Source organism: Salvia miltiorrhiza, chromosome 5, assembly GCF_028751815.1.
Source record: "Salvia miltiorrhiza cultivar Shanhuang (shh) chromosome 5, IMPLAD_Smil_shh, whole genome shotgun sequence".
In the NCBI taxonomy this organism is placed as follows: Eukaryota; Viridiplantae; Streptophyta; class Magnoliopsida; order Lamiales; family Lamiaceae; genus Salvia; species Salvia miltiorrhiza.
Window position 1 is genome coordinate 15,232,538 of NC_080391.1, and position 25,832 is coordinate 15,258,369.

At 34.4% G+C, this 25,832-nt stretch overlaps 2 protein-coding genes across 2 annotated transcripts; one reads left to right on the plus strand and one right to left on the minus strand.

Moving 5' to 3' along the window:
* Window positions 1–1,541: 1,541 nt before the first annotated feature.
* LOC130986309 (probable isoprenylcysteine alpha-carbonyl methylesterase ICMEL2) lies at window positions 1,542–5,433 on the minus strand. The gene is made up of 11 exons (XM_057909685.1): window positions 4,960–5,433; window positions 4,537–4,613; window positions 4,366–4,435; window positions 4,167–4,247; window positions 3,865–3,939; window positions 2,903–3,004; window positions 2,673–2,810; window positions 2,479–2,544; window positions 2,241–2,384; window positions 1,971–2,061; window positions 1,542–1,875 (listed from the first exon to the last, which is right to left on the minus strand). Exons 1-11 carry the CDS (start codon window positions 5,319–5,321, stop codon window positions 1,714–1,716), a joined length of 1,368 nt encoding a protein of 455 aa, XP_057765668.1. The 5' UTR covers window positions 5,322–5,433; the 3' UTR covers window positions 1,542–1,713.
* Window positions 5,434–21,202: 15,769 nt separating this feature from the next.
* On the plus strand, window positions 21,203–25,774 carry LOC130986310 (phosphate transporter PHO1 homolog 1-like). The gene is made up of 13 exons (XM_057909686.1): window positions 21,203–21,788; window positions 21,900–22,203; window positions 22,298–22,688; window positions 22,787–22,835; window positions 22,921–22,992; window positions 23,261–23,393; window positions 23,845–23,965; window positions 24,052–24,301; window positions 24,391–24,540; window positions 24,628–24,780; window positions 24,867–25,145; window positions 25,226–25,362; window positions 25,457–25,774. Exons 1-13 carry the CDS (start codon window positions 21,564–21,566, stop codon window positions 25,545–25,547), a joined length of 2,355 nt encoding a protein of 784 aa, XP_057765669.1. The 5' UTR covers window positions 21,203–21,563; the 3' UTR covers window positions 25,548–25,774.
* The last annotated feature ends 58 nt before the right edge of the window (window positions 25,775–25,832 follow it).

Consider the following 25,832-nt stretch of genomic DNA (forward strand, 5'->3'; position numbering starts at 1 on the left):
TTTAAATTGTATAGTGACCTTATATATTTTATTTTGGAGCTGAGCGAGCTTATACCTGTAGATAGATTAAATATCAGATTATGACCAATTTCTGAATTTTTCAAAATAATGCCCGAGTGAGAGTTGTAGAGAAATTGAAGTCGATGACAAGGTTGGGTCGTGCTAGACTAGGTCTATGATGTAATGTTTAATAACTAAAAATCTAACCCTTATGTTGGGATTAGTGGCCCCAACATTTTTGGAGATATTTGCTTGCAATAAAGTAGGTTACAATTTTCTGACTTATCACTTGGCTTAATCTATGGTGCAAAACGTACGAGTTACAATTACAAAGTCTTAGAATTTAGACAGTATTGTCCATATTTAAAACCCGTGTTTTACAGCTTCCAAGAGTCTTTGCAAACATTTACGACGAGTATAGTATGGGTAGGGATGTCAATCGGGCCAGCCCACCGGGTTTTCGGGCTAGCCCTATCGGGTTCCGGGTTAGTCGGGTGCGGGCTAATCGAGTTGGAGATTTTTTCGGGTTGTAAATCTTCAACCCTAACCCTAAACTTTCGGGTTTCGGGCTAGCCCATCGGGCCAATCAGGTTAAAGGCGTAAAAATAAAATTATCATTTGTATTTTATTATTCTTAATGATCTAGTGTATAATGTATAAAATATACATAGATATTAAAGATATAAATTATATAGCAAAGCATGAAATACAAAAATATAAGATATTCAAGATTACATAAACAAAATTATATTAAAATGACATAGTAAAATTTAACATGCATTAGAATCAATCTGGATTATTACTGAATAATTAGTGGATTTGCCATGCACGTCTCATTGACAGAAAAAAAAAATCTGGTATCACTTTAAAATGAGATACTAATAATTAATTTCTAACTAATGAGATACTAATAATCAATTTCTACAAAAAAATCGTAATTAATTTCACTTTTTTTAATGAGATTGCACACACACACATATACATTCTAACTAATTAATTTCACTTTTTTTAATGAGGCTACATATATATATTTAAGCAAATACCATAGATCTAAACTTAGCAAAAGTTGTAACTGGATGAATTAGTCACAATTCCGTCAGCCCACCGGGCCAGCCCATCGGGTTTTCGGGCTAGCCCTATCGGGTTCCGGGTTAGTCGGGTGCGGGCTAATCGGGCTGGAGGTTTTTTCGGGTTGTAATTTTTCAACCCTAACCCTTTAATTTTTTCGGGTTATTCGGGTCGGCCCACGGGTTTCGGGCTGCATTGACATCCCTAAGTATGGGCTTAGCCAAACCAATAATGTCATGCTCAAGTTTTGTTCGATCATTTTTCGAATCGAGTTCGAATTTTATTTTGTGAATACTTTTATATTCACGATCTTAATAAAGCCTAAACGAGCTTTCAATTTTACTTTAGTTTGTTTTCTCAGGTCCAAATTAAATTTTGGGCTCATAAATAATAGTGATTGGGTTACACGCACAATTCTTTTGGGCTTGAGAATAATACTCATGGGCTCTTCAAAGTACTTAAAATCTCCGGACTTAATAAAAATAAGTAAACCATAATATTACTAATTTGGTAGAAATAAAATGGGCATGACTGTATAATCTAAAACTATATGCACAAAACAGTAGGTTGGCTACTGAAGAAACAGACACTAAGGCAGAGAAATATGCTATCCTTTGCTAGAAATGAAGTGAACTCTGTAAATGATCAGAAAGGGCTGACTTTCCGAGCTAATCTCAACATACATTCAGGCACTAGGCGTCGCCTTGGAGGCGCCGTCACGTCTTTCGCCAGAGCTTCAGCATCGTCTCCATGAATCAGTCTTATCAAATCTTCAAACAGATCATCCTTTCCACCTCTCATAGGATCCTACATTTTACAATGCAAATAGTTAGGAAATATTTTCCAACATGTTTGTTGTTTCCCAGCTAAAATATTCTCTTGAATGTGAAGTCTTCAGCTACCTGAAGAAACAGATCTGTGTGTGTCTTCCCCTCATAGAGAATGGACTCAGATTGAGCTCCAGCATCTCGAAGAGTCTTAGAAAAACTTGTACTACAAAGAGGCAACAACTATATTAGTTTTAGGCAGTCTATAATATCTTCAAGAATGATCATTCTCGTTTTGATAATAGTTAGTCTACATCTCATATTTCACTACTTCAATGTTCTGTTACAATGTCATATCATAACAAAAAATGAGGTCTTAATTTATGTATTAAATGAGAAACTGACCTGGCATCAGAGGGGATTGAGTAATCGTCAGTTCCATGGAACAGAATTATAGGAGGCAAGAGAGAAACTGCATTCCTCGTGTTTGGATCCCTCGCCACCACTTCTGGAGAATATCGATGTAGAGATTCTTCTCCCTCCATTATCCTGTGCAGGTGAGATAAACCACAAGTGAGATACTAGGTAGACAAGGCAGAGCATAATGCATCTATGGTTGCGACGGACGAGGTGAAGTTCATACCCTAGAAATATTGAGCGGTATAAGCCTCGGCTGTGGAAGTGGTCTACCAAATTGAATAGATTATATCTGTCCATAAAAGTTTCAAGTCACATATTTTCCCAAGAAAATGGATTGTAAGTTTAGAATGCATGTGTTAGTTGAAAATTCAGAGGTGATGTTGCATGAATTACATGTTCCACTGATTCATAGCTTACCCTCCAGATAAACCAAAGTAATATTTTATTTGAGATACGCTCCAAGTGGTGGTCTCTCCCGCGGCCTCCTTCATTGCCTGCTGCAATAGAGTACAAGAAGCAATGTGTGCACCAGCCGACTGCCCCATGACATAGATCCTGAGCAAATGAGAGAAGTGGTGATCAAATTTTGTGGATTCATAACATGCGTCTCAGTGTGAGAAAAAGGAGTCTGAGGAAAAACAAACAACCTATTGGGATCGCCTCCATAGGCAGCAATGTTATTACACACAAATGAGATGCCCTCAGCTGCATCTTGGACCATTTCACCGATTGTTCCTTGAGGAAAATTCCTGCAAGCAGACTACCAATCAAATCATAATCTGTTGCATCTTGACAAACACAAGGAGCATAACAGATGGTTATTGTGACTTGAATAAGCAAGAATGTGAATTCTAGTTAAGAATTTCCGAATGTGCATTCCTGAACCTTCTTAACGTCATTTTATTTATTTATTTGGTTAAAGCTGAAATTTCTTATTCAACATGTTTGTCTGATTGTACTGTTCCCTCATATCAACCATCTATTACATACTATAAAAACTAAATGTTGGTAAGAATTACAATTGTACCATTTTACCTCCAAAAGACACATACTATTATCCAATAGATTTTTCAAGAATTATTGCCCAATAAATATTCCATTGATGAATATTAATTGACATTTTGTTCTATTTTGTTTATATCTCTATTTTGAGGTTACTGATAATACTAAATTGGAGTTCGATACCTATAACTCTATAAGAAATTATAACTGCCATATTATTATAGTACTCGATAATTTTAAGACGAATCATCTATAAAAAATGGAAGTAAAAAACCCATGCAACACATTTAATGTGCATAATAGTGGTAAAAATTCTACGATGATGAATTTGGAGAATGTTGATTTTAATAAAGGGAATGTGTATTTTGTCCTACGCTTTATCACATGTGTCTTCTATTATGATAAAATATACTAGTAACTAATTGTTATTATTAATTTATTCTTGAATTGATTAATTTTTTTATATATCTTATACATGAACTTCTATATATAGCGAATTAGTATTGATTTATTCTATAATGAGCTACATTATAAATGTACACTCAGTGCATCCCACGGGTGTCATACTAGTTAACATAAAAGATACTAACTAGTAGATTCATTTTACCTGTAATCTATGCAAGCGACTATTATATCTCTGTCTGATAGTTGTAGGCCTAGAAGAGAACCCCATGCTTTATATCTGTATCAGAAGCAAAAGAGTTGTTCAAAAATCAATATTATGCACAGCTCAAAGTTCCTCCCTACCTGATTTCAGAAGGAAAAACTACAATTTTCTGTTTCATGCAATTTTGAGGACCTGATGTAAATGTATCCCCATGTTTGTACTCGTTTTCGGTAAACAGAAAGATATAATCCAACTTCTCCGGCAGAGACATGAATCAGTTTAGAAATGCAAAGAGAACATACCCAATTATCCATGCACCACCAGTTACGAAGGCAACAACTGGCTTCGCCCCATCTTTATTCACTGGTAAATAAAGATCAAGCCTGCACTAGTAAACAAAGGTATCCATTACACACTGAAATTTAACTCAAATACTAAAATCCCATATACAAACCCGAGTTGAAACAAAAACATAGTTGAATGCAGCATATCAAACCTTACCTATTCCTAGGTTGTTCTCCATAAACTATGCTTCTACGTATCCTATTGGAGTAGAAGTAATAGTATCCGACTGCAAAAAAGAAGTATATGTCGTTTGGGAAACACTCCTTCTACCTCAAGAATTTGAGAAACAGTCAAAATAGAGTAGCATAGCTTGAAATGCACACGAACCTTGAATAAAACCAGGCATGAGCAGAAAAGCATAGAAGCCAAGTGCCATGAATCTCATGATCCATCTGTAGCCTACCCTGAATAAACATAAACGATTAGAAAGCATGTTGTAAATTACAGTATCATAAGAATAGAAATTGTTATTTAGAGTCAGAAACCATTTAAATTGTGAGCTTATGCATTCTGAATTCATATTTGAGATAACACCCTTAATCAGAAATTTCCCTCAAATTTCACTGATCAGTAATCTTGAAATTTAAATGCACAACTGCTAGGTTGTAATTCGATTATTAGTATAATTACATTTAACACTCAATCCGCAAAAACATTATGTCATTATGATTTCAACAGTTAATTGGAGTGGAAATTGAAATCTCAGAATCCGAAATGAGCAATTAGAAAAAACAGAGGAAAACATTTTACCCTAGAAGTCCCAAGAGCTTGAAGGTGAGGCGAGTGATAAGAAAGGTTTCAGAGGGCGCAATGGTCATCCGGCCGAACCTCCGGCGGGTGCCGCCGAGGGATAGGGTGACGACGGAGGTCTCGCGGCGGCGCCGCTGCTTCCTCTTCTGATCGGGAGTGGATTTGTCATTTGCGTAGCTGGGTGTTCTCGGGATGAGGGGCTTCTGCTCGATCTCGGACGAGGAGGGCATGAAAATGCTGGTGGAGTCGGCGGCCGAATCATGTTCTGATCTTAAGAGCAATGCGGCAGCATTTTTCATCATTCCAGACGATGATGATGATGGTGTGTGGGGATTAGATGCCGCAAGTAGATGTGATCGCATTTATGCAAAATTTATGTGAAATGATTTAATTTTGTGAGTTGGATTGGGGTTGGGAGAGATCTCAATAGACGTTAAGTTAGTTAAAATTGAACACAGGTTTGGCAGAGAGAGACGTATAGTGTTTAGCATTGTTGGCGCTTTTATCAAGCCAGCTGGTCACACGTGTCGTGATAAGATAATCCCTTCTTCCAGATTGGAATTGGTCTAGTTGCTATATTTGCCTGCCGCTTTTTTTTTTTTTTAATATTAGTATAATTCAAGTATCTAATTTCGCCTAATAAAGCATATAGTTTATATTTTCTATCATAACCAGGCTCATTGATATCTAATTTCATTTTTTAGAACAAATAAAGCAAGCCCAAACCCCTTTTTCCACGCAAGAGGTTGTCTTCTTCAAGTGACAAGTCCGGCAGATACTCGGTGGCCGAGAATCCCCTTCTTCCTTTCAATTTCCGGCCGACTCACATATAGATGATGTTCCTTGTTTGGGGTTATGATATTGGAAATTTTAGAATTGGTTGTCTGAAAGTGACATGCTCTATCAGAACCTTGGAGGCATATCATTTTTTCTTATTCTAAAGGAAATTCTTTGCTAACTATAGACACCTATCTTTTTCCTATTGGGCTTCCAGAATTAGAAATAATATATGGGCTCATTTCGGGAGGCAATTTTTTTTCTTCTTCTTTATAGTCCTTTGGTACAAAATAATTATGTTATGTTAAATATTAATATTTTATTTAAAATAGAGTATAATAACAATATTATCAACTTAATAAGTATAATATTCAATGTAATCATGAGTATTGTATAAAAAATAATAAATACATATAATAATAAAGTAAATTTTATAGATTGTAAAGCGAATAATTTAAGTCAATCTCATTTTAAGCAAATAACACTAAAAAATCAATATAACAAAATTACTACTCGTCTTAATATAGTAATAATTTTGGGCTCTTAAAAATTCAAACTGTATTATTATTAAAAGTTCATATTTAAACAACCCAAAACTAATAAAAAAATTAGAAAATATATAAATAATATAAAAAGAAAAAATAACAACAAATATGTTTATATAAATCCAACATTTCATTAAAATTAAAATTTCTACATTCCATTAATTAAAATAAATATAATAATTACAATAATTAAAAGAACTACATCAATTCTCTACGCTTCATGACTTTTTTTTTTTTTCGAATAGTGAATTGTGCACTGCCAATTGTCGTTGATCTATCTCTGAGGTGTCCCCATTGAGAATTTTAAAATTGAGAGTTTCCTTTTGAGTGGTGCTGAAAAGCGCGATTCCTTTGGCGACGCGGTACATTGCGTCGTAGTATTGAGTCTTCTAGCTCCTCGTCCGTCGACGACTCCGCCTTCTTCTCATTCTCTTTGTTGTGTTTGGCTGTTTTCTGGCCTTTGGGCCTCGTTGTTATGCTTGGTTTGGATAATGTAGTCGTGCCCTTCCCATCCGATCCTTGAGAGCTTCGACGAGTGAACATCCTCGCTGGTAGACGTAAAGCGTTGAGATTCACGTAAAATTTGCCAAGCTTTTGAAATACTTGAATGGAGCCCGTGGTTGATAGAATAGATATATTGTGCTTGCTGAGTGATTTGATCATCACTCATTCCACTCCCCCAAGTGGCGCGGCATTTGTCGTAGATCGACTCCGATCCCACTGCTTGACCTTCCTTTTAGACGCGTTGAAAGTGAGACTTGATCTGGCAAGAGTGCCAGAAGGCCGAGATTCGTTGAACCTTCGAGTCATCTCCCCGAATACATGAATGCCTTTTGGTCGAAGCTCTTGATGGAGCTGTGGGTAGCCTTTGACCACAACATACACACTAGCTTAGTCTCCGCCGAGGTGTAGCCTTTTGGTCGAAGTTCTTATTTTAGTTCCTCCATCAAACCTCTCACCCCCCCCAACCTCCCCCCCCCCCCCCCGTGCAGCCGCTGCTCTAGCCCCAGGCCCCCAGGGCTCGCGGTGGCGGCTAGAGTTTCGGTCGAGATGCCCTTATATTGGATAATATATTCAATTATAGCTACCCATTACCTTAAAACTATCCAAGATAAACAAATTGTATACTCAACTATTTGATCGTACGACGTTGTGATTGGACTAAAATCGCGCTGCTAAATAAAAGCGTACAAGCATGGTGTTGTACTTATCCTTACAATGACCATAAGATCGAGTTGAAGTCTTATCATCCACTACACCTAGTTATTTCTTTGTTAAACGCAACTGAAATGTGTCAAATATTTCTTCATTGTTAATTAGTTGCAACTTCTTCAATTTCATTATTTTCTAATGAAAGTAAAAATTTTTATCCTCCTCTCTCAATTTATTTTTGATAATTTCATCCTTCCTATATATACCATCAATCTATTTAAAATTAAGACATAGTATCTTAACGTAGCGTTAAAAAAAGATAGTAGCAGCACTATACGATCAAAACTCGAAACGGTATAAATAATCATTGTCGCCTTGTGGGCTAGATTGCGTTGTCACAAAATATTTTGTTTTGTCGAAATCTCACGATACTTTTTGTTTTGTAGTCATATCAGTCTTATTTTAATTTCCACTATTTACTTCCATTTTAATTCCACATTCACAATTATTTGCAACATAAATGTATGCTGCTTTTTTTTATCCCGTCACTTCTCTTGTTTCTTTCAAAGGGAAAAAAGTAGTGAAAATAAAATAAAAGACGCACGCGATATCTGCTAACTCGATTTTCACTTATCACGTTGTAACGTGGGAGATAGAGAGCTTTGTAAGAAAATGAAGAGAATTGAGGGTGGCTAATTTTGTCATTGCATCATTTTACACACGCATCTCCAAAGTGCCTAATTTCAATGATTGTCCATCATTAATTAGTTATAATACATAATCCGTTTTATCATTATCTACTTCATGATTTTCCATTATTATCTAATACTTGAGACTTATGTACGTTTTTGTATGTGAATACACACACACTGAATAAAACAATATATATATATATATATATATATATATATATATATATATATATTAATTAATAATGATAATTGGATATATCACTAAGTTATGTTTGTTTAGACTAATAGGTCTCTGAACATTTATTCGTATTGGAATTGGAATCAGCTTATTTAATTTGTTTTGAGGTAGCACAATCAAGAACCAATAATATATAACAAAATTAAATTAAAACAGAATCGAGGTTTAAACGAGGGTTTGATCGATCTTAATTAATGTAATTAAATTAGTCGACTGTTTAAATTCCAACAAAATAATAAAAACCTAATTAAATAAAACACAAAAAAAACCCTTAAATGTCTAACGTAAGAGACTTTCTATTATACGATAAAATCTCATGTTTACTTCATATATATAACACTGAGCCAGTGAAGCATTTACTTATATTAGTATTTTATTTTTCAGTTGATGTGTATAATTTAATTTGCGGACTACATTGATCCTTTCCGTATCTTCGGGTGATTAATACGTCCGCGTATATGCCTGTTATGGTTTATGCCTACTAGAATAGATATTGTCCTTGTCCAAATATAAAAATATTTAAATATATAGTATCAAATTAAATTAATTTGATGGAGTGTCTTCCCCAATCTGTATCCCACGATGAGAACATGGCTGGTGTGGATTTGATTCGGAAGAAGTGTCAAGAACCACACATGATAAAAGTAGCATATTGAAGAATATATATATCTCATAAAAATATCTAAATAGTTTGTTTTTTCTCAGAGAATTATATCTATATAGTTACAAAGTTTGAGTTTCATAAATTATTTTTCAATCGAATCGTACAAGGCTTGTCTAATGTGTTCCGCTTCTTTATATGCAACATGCAGACTGTTTTAGCGCTGAAATTTATCGAACCCATGCATGATCGAGGATTTATCTAATTAATTGGTTGAATGGGTTGAAATTGAGTGATTAATCATGTCTTTGCATTGTATGATTAACAAACAAACACTAATTAACGAGAGTGGTTCATATGAGTTTATGTCCTTGTGATATACTATGAATTTACTATTATAAAATATTATTATGAATTCACTTAAAAACATTATGAATTTGAAAAAAATAATCACCACCTTTGAGATTTGAACCTGAACCACGAATTTATTAATCAAAGTGATGGATTTATCGTAAATTTTCACGATCAAAGAACTGAAAATGATTCCCATTTAATTTATACGATATACACCTTCACTCGTTTGAGTTCCATTCTCCTTTTTTTTTAGGGAAGAACCATTCTCCTAGTTATTAGTATTAAGGAACCATTAACGATGAAGCGCAATAATATATTGGTAAGACACTTCTCCTCCAACTAATAGATCGGGGGTTCGGGTCACCTAGAGAACTGAAGTGTATTTTTCCTTTTTTTGGGTAATAATAATTTTTTTAAAAAAAGTTTTAAGGAATCATATTAGAAACATTGGGGAATTGCACATAAAATAAAAGAGTAAAAATATAAATTTAGAGTTCACTGTCACCCAATTTTTAAAAATTTATTTAAAACAAAAAATAGAAAAACCTGCATATATTCATAATCATAACTAAGGATATTGTACGCGTGGCACATGAAAAAATAAAATGAAAAAAATAGTGAAATCAGAAAAGAACAAATATATTCCTAAATTCGTATATGTACTCAAATGGATTAATTCTAATCTGATCTGAGACATAAATTTGTTGAAACCCATCTTACAAAGTTCCAGCCATCAATCAGGACGTGTATATGAATCAAGAATTATTGGGATACTGACAGAGGACAACTGAACTTTAATCACGTGCATTATTATATTCGAGAAAAAAAAAAATACTCCTAATTAGCTCAATCTCAGTTAGATCGAATATCAAATTGCAATTTTGCAATGTAATGTTCCATAATAAGTGAGTAATGAATAATGTTGGTATAATTTTTCAGTAAACTAAATGAATTACTTGATGATGACAAGTGGTTACTGTATCCCACAATTTTCTTCGTTGTATTGTGTATTTGTGTGTTTCACGATTAAATTTATTATTTTAATAATAATATTACCAAAAAATCATATTATTATTGTTATTACTATTATTATAAAATAAATTCTAATTAATTAATATTTATTTTTAAAAAATTGAAGCATAAACAACCTAATATTCAATTATAAATTGAAAAATGATAAATTAATATAAAAATAATTTAAATCCTCCCCGGTGGTACTAGCTAGCTAGCTAGTCAGCATCAAAAGTTTATAAAATTAGAGAATACTCATATGATAGAATCAAGAGACATCGTCACTTTATTAAAGGAAAAATCTCTATATACCCAGCAACTCAAATTGCAAAACCGCCACTCATATATATAATTAGGAATATAATTTATTTCATTTAGGATTGGATCGAACATTAGGTACAATAACTCAAGAGAAAAAAAAAATCAGGACAATATATTTCCATGATATATATCCGATTCTTGAATAATTATGTCGTACCATGAAGTTATTAATTTTATATTTGGACACCATGCATCATCAGACAAGAAACATGTAAATCTTTCACTTCCACGTGCAATAAAGTGAAGATGAAGCTGCTTCATTTGCATATATGCCATTTGATTTCATTCACTAATTCAAAAATTATATGAGGAATCAATTACATGAATCACGGATCCACATATATACTAAACATGGTGTTGATACAATTTTGTAGGCGAATACTAGAACATTTATTTCATATTCGAGATTCATTTATAGATAGAACAAATTAAAGGAGTTCTAAGGGGTGGTTGCTACATATTAACCTCCGCTACATAATTAAATGCATCTATATAATATTTTAAATTCTAATTAATATATATATATATATATATATATATATCTGTGTGTGTAACTAAATTTTAATTTACAAATTCATATGAAAATTAACACAACTTTTCTTCTCATTAATTGCATTAAAAACTTACAATTTTAAAATATTTAAATTTAAAATAATTATAATTAAACAACCATGTAAACTTTTTTGAAAGGAAAAAAAAATGGCATCTATTTATTCTTTTCACTAACAAATGAAAATAAAACAAAAAAATAGTATGTTGTTCAACGTTAGAGATAAATGAGAGCAAATAAAAATTAATTTTGACACTTTAAACGATCATAACTTATTCATTTAAAATTAATTTTTTTATAATTTTTACATCGAATTAAAGATCTTTTCGTAATATTTAATTTAACATTCATATTAAATATTTGTTCATGAATCATAATTAATGATTTTTTGAAAAGAACTAAGATAGAAAAAAAATTAAAAGGAAAAAGCGAGAGAAGAGAGAAATTTTGAAGGTAAAAAAACTTATCTTTTATATTATATATAGAAGAATAAATGGTGCTCGACTTACCTACCTCACGATACAAATGAACCCCTTCTCGTTTCTCTTAGAGGTGTTTGACTAAGCTTATTTTAAAGAGCTTATAAGATGTTTTAAGATCTTATAAGATGTAGTTTCTTAATAAGTTGTCAAAATGTTTGGATAGTTGAGTTTATAAGCTAGAAAGAGGAGTAATTTTTAGTTAGAGAGAGAAAATTTTTGTTAGAGAAAGAAATGAAATTAGAACGATATATAATGAAAATAAAAAATTCATAGTTGAGTTATTTTTGTAAAATGAGTGTTGCCTATAAGCAAATGAGAAAATAAATTGGGGTAGATGAACTTATTATTTAAGGAGCTTATAAGCTCTTGAAACTTAATTTTACAGCTTATAAACTCTTTAGTAGCTTATTTTGCCAAATACTTTAAATAAGTTTGTAAGCTCCTAAACACTTATAAGCTGTTTTAAAGAGTTTAAAAGCCCAAACACCCCCTTAATCTTAATGTATCTGCTTCTAAAACCAAACTATCGACTATAGTGAATATGGCTCAATCACTGGATTATGTTTCAACATGTCTCTTCTTCTCCTTTTTTTTTTTTTTTTTTCTTTTTGTCGTTTTTCTCCCAAAACAATACCAAATATGTGTACTTGTTCATTTATTTGTTAACACACCTATTTTTTCAATATATCAAACCAAATATATAAAATGTTAAGGGGTTATGAAAAGAAAAGAAAAAGCATATATTTGGAGAATTCCATGTTGGCCAATATTTTGGTTATTTGCTATATTATGAGTCATATGATAACTATTTAACTATATATTTGCTATAGTATGAGTCATGCTAATTGAATATTTGTTATATTATGAGTCAAGAAAAAAATTAGAATTATGGTAAGGAATAATTCTGAATAGTTGTAAGCAGACTATATGCCTGAATGAATCATCGTGCCAAGCATAATGGCAAAAGTTACTTAGACATATGCAAAAGGACGATATAATTCTGCAATTAAAGTGGGATATTCTAAATTGATATAAATGTTTTTACCAGACATTTGCATGGAATGGTAATCCAGAATCATATGCTTTCATTTAATTATCGTACATAAGGAAGCTTAATATATACACTGTATTATTTCTCATTGTATATATTATATGTCATTAAAGTATTTTATTTATTTCATTATGAGATTAATTAATAACATTTCAACATTTTTAGCCATCAAGATATGACGAAGCACAACTTAATTGGTAATATGGTCCCCTACGACCATTAGATCGGGATTTTGAGTAATGATGGGGGAAAATGAGAAATCATTTATCTATTATAATGTTTTTAATTTGTATTTAAACATGGTTGCACATAATAATACCACTTTTACTAATTTTTCTAGTTTATAATACAACTGTTAAATATTGACACAAACATATAACCTTCACTATTTGTGTAGTTTACAATATTGAATTAAGTTAGGAGAAATTGAAGTTGATGTGGTTATCGGAGAAATAAATATTTGATTAATCAACCGTCTATCTTAGATAATATGATTATAATTTTTTTACGTCTGCGATTATTAATTTTTTGGCAGTTACTTCATCCTTAAATTGATTGAAAATAAACCAGTGCCATGAATAATATAAATTGTAAATGTTTTTAATACCAAAAATTTAAAACTCATATTGTAAGACAAAAATTAAGTAAAAATAATGCAAGTAGCGTATTTAAATATCTCGTCTAGATTTAAAAAAATTAGGATGGCATAGCAGGGGTGGGGCCCAGGCTGACGTGGGTGCGCACCCATCAAAAGTTGACATCCTACTCAGACCATGATTCTCAAAACTTTGTCATTGCTTCTTTGGACTAAAAACCGCAAAAGCCATAACTTTCGGGGCCTTTTCGTAATTCCTTTTTTTTCTTTTTTCTTTTTCCTTTAATTCGCAAATGCCATTGTACCAAACTTAGGGCACACAAGGATGATATCGAATTTTATGTTTCGCCCTTGCTATTCAATTCATGCCTTAATTCGTGTTTACATATTTTTGTAATGATTATGTATTTTCATATAATTAAATTCTTTTTTTTATTTTCTATTAAGAATTTCTGAATACATAATGAAATACGAAAAATGCCAACAACATATGTTTTTTTTTTTTAAACATAATAGTACTATAAGTTATGAAATCAAGATATGGGCCAAAAGAAAACTTTGTATAAATAAAGAAAGCTAATATTTTACCTTTTAAGTTTGAGTAAACCTTTAACTAAATTAAACTGTTTATAATGAACAAAACTACCGAAAAGTATCTAAATATTATTTGGACATAATATGTTCAGATATAAAATAGTCAAATACATAAAAAAAATGGAAACATTTAAAATTTTCAATTCAAAGAGAATTTAATTTTTATTACTGTGTTGTCCGTATTGTAGCTATTTTTGTAATTTTTAAATTTTTTCATATTTTTTAAATTTTTGTACATAAAAGTAATACTTCCTTCGTCCGGCTTATAACGTCCCAAATAAATGTAACATGCAAATTACGAAAAAATAGATAAAATAAATGAAAATAAATTAAATAAGGATAAAGATAAAGAGATCTAATAATGAAAAAGTAAATGAAGATAAGTAAATGAGGAGATAGAGAGAGAGAGAGTAGATAAAGTAATTTATTTCTTTGTTTGTTTGAATTAGGACATTATAAATGGGATATCCCAAAAAGAAAATTAGGACGTTATAAACGAAACAGAAGGAGTAAAAATTAAAAAAAATTATAAACAAATAAAAAATAAATACATTGTGAGCAAAATAATAAAACTAACCAAGTCTCTTTTTTTTAACCAAAATTTTTAGATAAATTAACTTTTTCTTTTTTAAATGTATTTGACCATTGTATGTCCACATAGCATATTATTGAAAACGAGTAGCATATAACAAGTGTGCTTATACACGTACAATTTCTCCTCACAAATGACTAAGTTTATTTTAAAGAGTTTATAAGCTCTAAAAAGCTTATAAGGGCATCTGTAGTGGGGGCGCGGACGCTGGTGCTCACCGGGCGCACACGCACCCCCTCCAATACCGCGCCCACATGCTCCGCTCTAGCCTTCCTTATCTGCACTCAATGCGGACATAATTTTTGATGGGCGCGTGTATTGCACGACCCTTTAAATATTTTTTTTATAAAAATTATTTAAAATTTTAAATTTTAAATTTAATCAGATGTAACTTCACTATTTATAGTGTAGTACACATTGTAGACAATCTTACATTTTTCAATGTGGAATAATTTCAACTAAATATAGCTTCACTATTTATAGTGTACTACACATGGTAGAGAATCCTACATTTTTCAATGTGGATAATTTCAACTTAATGTAGCTTTACTATTTATAGTATACTACATATTGTAGAGAATCATACATTTTTCAATGTGGGATTCAATACAATATCAACTTAATGTAGTTTTCAAATAGTTTTAATTCTAATTTTTCATTTCACTTTTAATTATTATTTTTAAATCTACGAATACATTTAAAATAAAATAAAATAGAAATAAAAAGGGGTAATTGCCTGTAAATTCCTAACGTTTACACGGAATTGGTTTTTGCACCTTTTTTTTATTTTTCTTCTTTTAAATACCTAACCTTTAGTTTTTGTCTGGAATTTGTCCGGTGACCGGTTTTTACTGACACCGGCGCCGGAAATGCCACTGTGGCAGCCGGAATTGATGAGGTGGCAGCCGAAAATTAACATGGTGGCACTTTTGTGACATATGGAAAAAATATCTAAAGAAATTTAAAATAAAAAATACATGTGGAAAGAAAATTAAAAAGAAAAAGAAAAAGAAAAGGAAACCCCCCCCCCCAATCGTCTTTTCCGTTTTCCCCCTTCCCCCCACCCCAAACCGATCACCGGCGCCGCTCCCTGCTACCTCCACCGCCGCCACCTCCCCTTCCCCCACCCTCTGCCATCACCACCACCGCCGCCCCCTCGCCTTCCCTCACCCTCCATCGCCACTCCCAAACAGAAGCACACAATTTGAGGGAGAAGAGTCGAGCCCCCTCTGTTTTCTTCGAATCCAAGCTCTGAAATCCGGACTTCAGCGGCAACGCGGCGCACGAAATTCAGCGTCTGAGTTTTTAAAATTATGCAATTTTATGGTGAATTCAAATTTTTGGTTTTCTAAGTTTTTGGATTTTGGATATGTTGGTGCGGGCGGCAGAGAGGGAGTTGTGCTGGTGTGGAGGGAGAGAGGCGGAGGCGGAGGTGCCTCTGTTGAGGGGGAAGTGGCGGTGCCGAGGTGGGGGTCGGATTTGGGGATTTAGGGCTTTGGGTTGTAGTGCCGAGATGGGGTTTGAGGGAGAGACGATGGCGGCGGCTTCGCCGCTGCTGTCGCCGAAATTTCAGAGAGGGAAGGGGGAGGAGAAGGCCGGCGAGGTCTGGGGAGGTGGAGGGGGCGGCGGGCGCCGGCGTGTGGTTGTGGCAGGCTGCGGCGGGATCTGGGGTTGGGGAGGGTGGCACCGGGATCTGGGGATGGGGGATGGGCTGACGGGATTTTGGGGGAAGGGAGGGGTAGACGGGGTCTGGGGAGGGGGAGACCGACGGGTCTAGGAAGGGGGAAGGTGCTGTCGGTGCCGGCGTGTGGTGGCGGCAGGCGGCGCCGGAAGGCGGCGTCGGCGCGAGGGGGGGGGGAGTTAGGGTTTGGGAGGTGGGAGAATGAAGAAGATGATGATGTGGAGGTTTTCTTTATCATTTTTTTTATTTTTTTTCCACATGTCCTAAATTTGCTTAGGTGTCACTTTCCGGCTGCCACTGCATCGATTCCGGCTGCCACCTTGTAATTTCCGACACCGGTGTCAGTAAAAACCGGTCATCGGACAAATTCCAGACAAAAACTAAAGGTTAGGTATTTAAAAGAAGAAAAATAAAAAAGGTGCAAAAACCAATTCCGTGTAAACGTTAGGAATTTACAAACAATTACCCCAAATAAAAATTTTTATAATATTTTTTTAATTATTTCATTTTTTAATTAACATAATATTAAATTTTAATTTCAATAAAATTTTAATTATTAAATTATATGTCAAATTTACTTGTAAATGACATTAAAATTAAATATAAAATGAAAAACTAAATTTAAGAGCTAATATGGAGGCTCTCCCACATAGGGCTCTTTAATAGTGGGGACCACTTTTAAGAGCTGCCCACCTTGGCTCTCTACTACGGATGCTCTAAGATGTTTTAAAAGATTATAAGATGTAGTTTATTAAAAGTTTATATATTTAAAGTGTTTGGATAATTGAACTTATAAACTTAATTGATAATCTTTTTCCTAGAAAAAGAAAATATTTATTAGAGAGAGAAAATCGAAGAGAAATTAACTTTAAATGGTATATGATGAAAATAATAAACTATAGTTGAATAATATTTATAAAATTACTATTATATACTCCCTTTGTCCCAGTTTTTAGTATCCATTTGAGAGTGATACATGTTTTAATAAAGTGGTCGGATGTGTTGTGAGTGAAATAAATGTCTCACATTTTATGCGAGTGTTAAAATAATTAAAGTGAAGTAAGGGTCCCACCTACTTTTACTAAAAATAGAAATTGATACCAAAATGTGGGACAACCAAAAAGTGAAAAATGGATACTAAAGGCTGAGATGAAGGGAGTATATAAGATTATGAAAAAATAAGTTGGGATGGAAAAACTTATAAATTATTGAGTAGCTTATTTTATCAAACACTTTAAAGAAAGCTGTTTTAAAAAGCTTATAAGCTCAGCCAAACAACCTCTTAGCGTCCTCTGGCATTAATAGTTAACAGTTTTGAAGATTATTCCCATGTAATTTTTAGATAATAGAGACGAAGACATATTTTTTTCAAAAAGAAAAATGACAAATAATACTTCCTCCGTCCCAATAATAACGTCCGAGTTTTTCTTTTTAGACGTTTCATTTAGTCATTTATAATGTCTTAATCCAAAAAAGAATATAGTTTATTTTATCTACTCTCTTTATGTCTTTCTTCGTTATTTTATCTATCTCTTATTTTTTCACTATTTTCTCTATTTCTTTCTTCATTTATTTTATCTGTCTTTTACTTGATTTATATTTTCATAATTTGTGTGTCTTATTTTTTTGAGACGAGATTATTGATACTGAATGAGTAATAATAATAAGAATAAGTTCTGTCAAAATAATAATAATAATAATAATAAGAATAAGTATGCGCATGTCTAGTGACACGTGTGATGAAACGAAACAAGAAAACAAGTTGCTCGCGCGTATCTTTGAGTCAGCTCTGCAGAAATGGCGCTTTCAATTCTCCACGTCTGTAACATCATTAATTGTTATTGCTGTTGGGAAATCAGTTCCCCATCCAAACTTGGTAGAAGCAAGAAATAAGAATAAAAAAAGGACACAATTTAACAACACAAGAATTTAACGTGGAAACTCCAAATCCGGAGAAAAACCACGACACACTGAAAAATTACTATATGATAAATTTCTACAATCACACAGTATTTCTCACCCTCTCGACTCACAACCACTACACTCTTACAAGCCTTTGAAAACCTCTCACCCCTCTAAAACAAAGAGCAAGGAATTTCAAACTAGAAGTAATCACAAGACTAAAGGTAGTGATTGGTGCAATTGTATCAAAGACCTTGGAACTCCTTAAATAGCCTAAAGGTCTCCACCTACTTTGATAGCAAAACCAATGTGGGACAAAAATCCCCACTTTCATTTTTAACACAATTCCAACAATCTCCACCTTGTTAAAAATGAAAGAAAAAACGCCATTGTCTTCACCGACAATTATGATTCTTATCACAAAGAACCATCATCCTCAAAAGAGAATAAACCTATTCCACCAAATGAGTAGAACACTTAGAATAAACCATTCTAAGAATTTTACTTCGGCACATGTCGAAAAAAAAAACCTTGCTGAAATTTTTGGTGCAACCTTCTAGCTTTTGGCCCTCCTAGAAGTCATCAGCCATCGACATACTTTTCACCACACACCTGCATCCATGCCAAAAAAAAAACATGCACATGTGGTCCAACTAACATCGTCACATCCTCTATCATGGCCATTGGACATGCCATAAGGATATTCATGTCCTCAAAGGACATCATCAAACACAATGTTAGCTGCTTGTTCGGAGCTTTCTGCCGAATCCGCTCCACCTTGACGAGCTCCACCTGGACAGTTTCGCTTCGTATGGCCGGGTTTTCCGCACCTCCAACAAACAACGCCCTTGGAGTCTTTCTTCCTCCCTCTGCTAAAGGCCACCATTACTGAATTTTCCGATGAAGGACGTCCTTCACTCATCAGCCTTCTTTCTTCCAAAAGAAGTTTGCCCGTGACTTCAGCAAAGACCAGAGTTTCCTTCCCATAAACTAATATTGGCTTCATGTGTTCATAGGAACGTGGAAGAGACAAGATGAGTCTCAACGCCTTATCCTCATCTTCAATTTTCGCTCCAATACTCTCCAGTTCAGAGATAATGCCATTGAGAATACTCAAGTGATCTGAAATCTTCACACCTTCATCCATCCGTAAGGTATGAAATTGTTCCTTCAAATACAACCGATTCGAGATGCCTTGTGCTTGGTACAGAGCTTCCAGCTTTTCCCAAAGCTCCTTCGCACTCGAAATCCCATGTACATTTGCAAGTACATTCTTGGCCAAGCAGAGACGAATTGTGCTTGCCGCCTTCAGATCCAGATCCTCCCAATCTTCATCACTCATACCGGACTTGTTGTTTGCGTCATCATCTGCACCGGGCTTTTTGACTGCACCCGGACTTCCTTTCAGGGCCTTGTGTAACCCAGATTGTATCAGCACATCCTTGACTTGCACTTGCCACAAGCCAAAATTTATTATTCCATCGAATTTCTCCACGTCGAACTTCATTTGGACTTGAAGTTGACTTGACGTACCGCTTCTCCACCAAAATGAACAGCCGTCTCGCAAGAGACACCCCGCCCGGATCTTTCTCAAGAAATCCTTTCTGATGTGGAAGATCAGACAATGCTGCAACCACAGAGCATACTTGGAATATCAAGAGACCTCAGCCAGGCTCTGATACCAATTGTTGGGAAATCAGTTCCCCATCCAAACTTGGTAGAAGCAAGAAATAAGAATAAAAAAAGGACACAATTTAACAACACAAGAATTTAACGTGGAAACTCCAAATCCGGAGAAAAACCACGACACACTGAAAAATTACTATATGATAAATTTCTACAATCACACAGTATTTCTCACCCTCTCGACTCACAACCACTACACTCTTACAAGCCTTTGAAAACCTCTCACCCCTCTAAAACAAAGAGCAAGGAATTTCAAACTAGAAGTAATCACAAGACTAAAGGTAGTGATTGGTGCAATTGTATCAAAGACCTTGGAACTCCTTAAATAGCCTAAAGGTCTCCACCTACTTTGATAGCAAAACCAATGTGGGACAAAAATCCCCACTTTCATTTTTAACACAATTCCAACAATTGCAATCCCTCTCAAGAGAGAGAAGAAATGGTTTCAGAGACAAGATATCAAAATTCAAATCCACTCCCAAATAATTCTATACTGGTATTTATTTTCCTTTTTTCTTCTTTAAATTATACTCTTTCCGGCTTATAAAAATATCGTCTCACAAAAATATAAACAATTTACTTACTTTAAATATCTCACAAAAATATAAACAATCTTATTTTTATACACTATCCACTATGTCCTTATCTTTTATCCTTCATTTTCATATTTATTCACAAAAAATTACTATGACCCACCACTACTTTTTCTCAATTAACTCATTACTCTCGTAACACTTTATAAAGTGAAACTCATTTTTCACTCACAATAACTCTCAACTAACATTTCTTAAGACCCGCGTCACTTCTTTAAATTATAGTGGAATGTTAGTGGAAAAGGCGGGAGTATTATACGACATAATAGAGGAATATAACTACTTGTATTAATTAATAGCATCTGTCACAAATAATATTCTTAACTTATGCTAATATAGTTAGGAACTCACTCACTCGTTCCACCGACTAGACTAATGCACGGGAGGTTCTTCAAATATTTTGCCCTTAGTTGACATTGATCGTTTTGGTTAATTAGTGAGAGACGATTAATAATTATCTTATTCTATATTTGAGCATAAATATTTGGCTCTAAGAATGCACTATACTATGTATAACTGTCTTTAGTGTTTTATTTTGGACAATAATGCATTGTCATACTATTCTTTTCTTGCATAACAAAGGAAAACCTTTTTCCTCAGTGAAAGTGGGAGAAAAGGAGATTATTGTATAGCTAATCCCTTTTATTTTTTGTTATCTTCAAATTAGTGGAATTCAGGCTGGTCTAATTAGATACAGCCTTTGTGTGATTACAAAATGATATACCAATAATCTTTCATTCCAAAACAAGGAATTCTTGACTATATTAACACAATCCAACTATTTGTGGCAAATCCCAAGTTTGCCCTCCATTCCATGCAGCCCAATGCACATCCACAAGGACATCATAGTAAATTCCCATTATCACAAGGGACAAGTTTAAATTCAAACCTCTGCATTAAGGCTTTCATGTAGAAGGTTATCTGAAAAAAAAAAAAAAAAAAAAAAAGAAGCTCTAGTTTGGCAAGTCTGCTGCTGCAAAAATTTTTTGCTAGTGGAATGAGCATAGGATAAAGATGCAAAGGATATAACAGAATGTGCTGTCGAGCATGTGTGTGCTGCATCAATCAAAAATTCCCTTCTCTCTCCATAAATAACATGATTTTAGGTGCTCACAGAGGGTGCTCAGGAGTGACAAGATTAGGCTATTTATTTTTGTCTCAATTTTAAGCAGTAAGTAAGGTGAGAGATGGTGAAGTTTTCCAAGCAGTTTGAAGGGCAGTTAGTTCCTGAATGGAAAGAGGCCTTTGTTGATTACTGCAAGCTGAAGAAGGACATCAAGAAAATCCATTTCCTCAACAATCTTGACACAAATAGCAAGCAATCCAACACCTCATTTCCCCACACAATCATCTCATCTTTGAGAAAATACGCATTTCTTGAGCATAAGCAGAGGGATCATGGGGTCATTCAAGTACTTCCCTGCCTCCATTTCAGTCAAAAAAAATAAAAAAAATCTATATTTCTTGCAATTTCACTGCATTGAATGTGAAACATGTGTGTTTGGCCGCGTCTCAATTTTCAGGTTCACCGGAGGCTTGCAGCATCGAATAGCAAAGGTGACATGTATGAAACAGAGCTGCTCCAACAGTTTGCTGATACTGATGCTGCAGTGGAGTTCTTTGCATGTTTGGATCATCAGCTTAACAAAGTGAACCAATTTTTTAGGACAAAGGAAAAGGAGTTTCTTGAGAGGGGTGATTCTTTAAGGAATCAAATGGAGATTCTCATTGAACTCAAAACCACGCTAGAACAAAAGCGCAGTAAAGGCCCTTCATCTGCACAGGAATCAAAGGAGGATGATTCAGTCTCAGGCACCATATCATGTGGTAATAATAATAATAATCAGATAACTCTTTTTCCCACATTCTTGATTTTTTTCTAAATAAAATGACATTGCTGCTTTGTTCTGTTTGGCTGAAGATGAAGAGGTCTCAGAGCAAGGGATGGAGAACTCAATTGATGAAGTAGACAAACTGGCAGCTGAATTCTCGGACTCTCCGAGAACAGGTGAAGTAGGGAAGCCATGCAAACTGAAGAACGAGGACAGGAAAATGAGGTCTTTTTCAGACAGAACGGTTGGCTGCCGCGGAAAGAATCTAAGAATCCACATCCCTCTAACAAATCCAACACGCACATTCTCAGCTATCTCGTACCTGCTCTGGGATGATTTGGTAAATCAGTCCTCCAAGAAATGTGGTGTTGAGGGAAATAAGTTGCACATTAACAAAAAAAAGTTGCATCATGCAGAAAAAATGATTAGGGGAGCTTTCATTGAGCTCTATAAAGGATTAGGATACCTCAAAACCTATAGGTACATTCATCTTTGATATTACTTAAAATCTGTTTCCGCTCTCAGATTATTTAAAATAAATAAATTGTTAAAAGCATATCTTGTTTGTGTTATTTCAGGAATTTGAACATGCTTGCTTTTGTAAAGATTTTAAAGAAATTCGACAAAGTAAGTAATCTTGAGCTCAGGGGACGAGCATTATTTCCTTCGTTTCATCAGTATGGCCAACACCACTTTTGCTATGTGTTTTCAGGTGACAAATAAACAAGTTCTTCCAATTTACCTAAGAGTGGTTGAGAGCTCTTATTTTAACAGCTCAGACAAGGTAAATCTCCAATCGAAAAGTTGCAATATCTGGTAAAATATCGGGTGAACATGAAGAATAATTTTTTTTAATTGGAAGATGATTATTGGATGTGGAGTTGATAATGTTGGACAGTACTAAGTGGTGATAAGTTTGTTGAGGGCCCTTTTTGTGTGTGTGTGCATTAGCAATTGCCTAGATTCCCATTTCATGTTGTCTGAGATATTCTTGTCTCACACTACAGTCAAATTCTGTCTGAAATCTAAACTAAGCTTCACTAATATGACAGGTTTTAAAGCTAGCAGATGAAGTAGAGGAGCTTTTTGTGAAGCATTTTGCTGAGGATGATAAAAGAAAGGCCATGAAATACCTTAAACCGACTCGGAAAAAAGAAGAGTCGCATTCTATCACATTTTTCATTGGTGAGTTTCTAGCAATAATCTATAGCTAATGGAGAAGCAACAAGAAAGTTGAAAAGATGAAGAAATGCAAGATAATGTTTATAAAAGTACTTTTTTTTTGTAGTGGAGATCTTTAAGTTTCAGCCGTTTTCGCTGCAGAATTAAAAGATATTGACACATAAAATTGTGACTATTAGACAAACTCATGACCATGAATCAGACATTAAATCTTAATGAAAAAAGATCATATTTATAGGGTCCACTCTTTGGCAGTGGACAATAAAGAAAGGTCATTTGAAGCCATTATTGATTCAATGACTAAAAATGTTGGAACTTTATATAATTTATGTTGCCTTCTCTCTGTTCCTAAATCTTGTAAAATAATACAAATGTTAAAATCTAAAATAAGATGATCTATATGTGTAATCTGTCAAATTATGACTGATCTTTTGCCTGTTCCTGTCAAAACCAGGGCTTTTCACTGGTTGTTTTATCGCGCTTTTTGTGGGATACACTATCATGGCACATATCACTGGGATGTATCGACCTAAATCCGATGCTATGTACATGGAAACTGTCTATCCAGTCCTTAGGCAAGTGATGGAAAAATCACTAATTTTGATTCAATATGAACTCAACTCAGATAGATATCTCAACTTTCAAGTCAATTTTTTTGCAGCATATTTAGCCTCTTGTTCCTTCATTTCTTCCTCTACGGATGCAACATAGTCATGTGGAGAAAATCACGTATAAACTACAGCTTCATCTTTGAACTGTCGCAGACAAAAGAATTGAAGCACAACGACGTGTTCTTGATCTGCACCACAGCAATGGCTGCTGTAATAGGTGTCTTGTTTCTTCATCTCTCCCTTGTAGCTAAAGGCTACTCATATGCTCAAGTTCAAGCCATTCCCGGCCTTCTGCTTCTGGTAACTTGGAGATAAATCACCACCGAAAAATCATAACAAAAAATATCCATTTTTAGTACTAATTACAGAAATCATTTCATCTGCTGCAGACATTCATCTTAGTTCTAGTCTGCCCCTTGAACATAATGTACAAGTCGAGCCGCTACTGTTTCCTTTCTGTAATAAGAAACATCGTGCTATCGCCTCTCTACAAGGTTCTAATGCTGGACTTTTACATGGCAGATCAACTCTGCAGCCAGGTAAAAAAATTGTGCATATACATTAGGACACATTTACACCTCTTCCAATACACGAACTAACGTGGCACTATCCGTTCATTTTCTTAGGTGCCGATGCTCAGAGATTTGGAAAACATCGCGTGCTACTACATAACCGGGAGCTATAAAACTCAAGACTACCAATACTGCATGAGAACCACCTACTACAGGGACCTCGCCTACGCAGTTTCATTCCTACCATATTACTGGAGAGCCATGCAGGTCTAGGCCTAATCAATCTTGCTCCTAAAACTCAACAAAAATTTCACCAAAAACGCGCTAAATTCTCTTTTTCTTTTGGAAAACAGTGTGCAAGAAGATGGTTTGATGAGGGGCACACAAGCCACCTAGTGAACCTAGGCAAATATGTGTCTGCAATGCTGGCTGCGGGAGCCAAAGTGGCGTACGAGAAGGAGAAGAGCGCAGGGTGGCTCTGCCTCGTTGTGGTGGTGTCGAGTGGTGCAACACTCTACCAACTGTATTGGGATTTTGTCAAGGACTGGGGCCTGCTTCAGATGAACTCCAAGAATCCATGGCTGAGAGATGAACTCATGCTTAGGAAAAAGTTCATTTACTATATCTCAATGGTATTTGCCTTTTCTTCACAACATTAACAACACACAAAAGAAAAAAGTAATGATTTATAATTGACAAAATATTCGCGCAGGGATTGAACCTCGTTTTGCGGCTAGCATGGCTGCAATCGGTGTTTCATTACAATTTTGGGAGAGTAGACTACAGAGTAACCATGCTGTTTTTAGCAGCCCTTGAGGTTGTAAGAAGAGGGCAATGGAATTTTTACAGGTACGTACACGTAAATATATCAAGATTCTGTTGTATGTTGATATCAAGGTTATTACATATTTTAATTAAAATGATTGTGTTTTGTTGAATGCAGATTAGAGAATGAGCATCTGAATAATGCAGGCAAATTTAGAGCGGTGAAGTCAGTGCCGCTTCCTTTCCATGAAGTGGATGATCAAGATTGAGTCTGCTAGCTCACAGAATAATCACCTTATTAATTCCTACATTCTTAATTAATCCAACTACAAATATCAAAATAAATTTCTTGCAAGTTGATGATCAAGAATATAGTCTCAACTTGTTTCTTCTGTTCTACTGTTCGATTCTACTCAATAAATTTATACTTATAAACACAAAGGATTTCGGACTTATTATTCACACTGAAATTAATTTCATATTCCTATTCGTCTTTCGTCAACGTGTTTATTTTATTTTAATTTTTTTGTGCGGAAAATAGAATTTATACATAA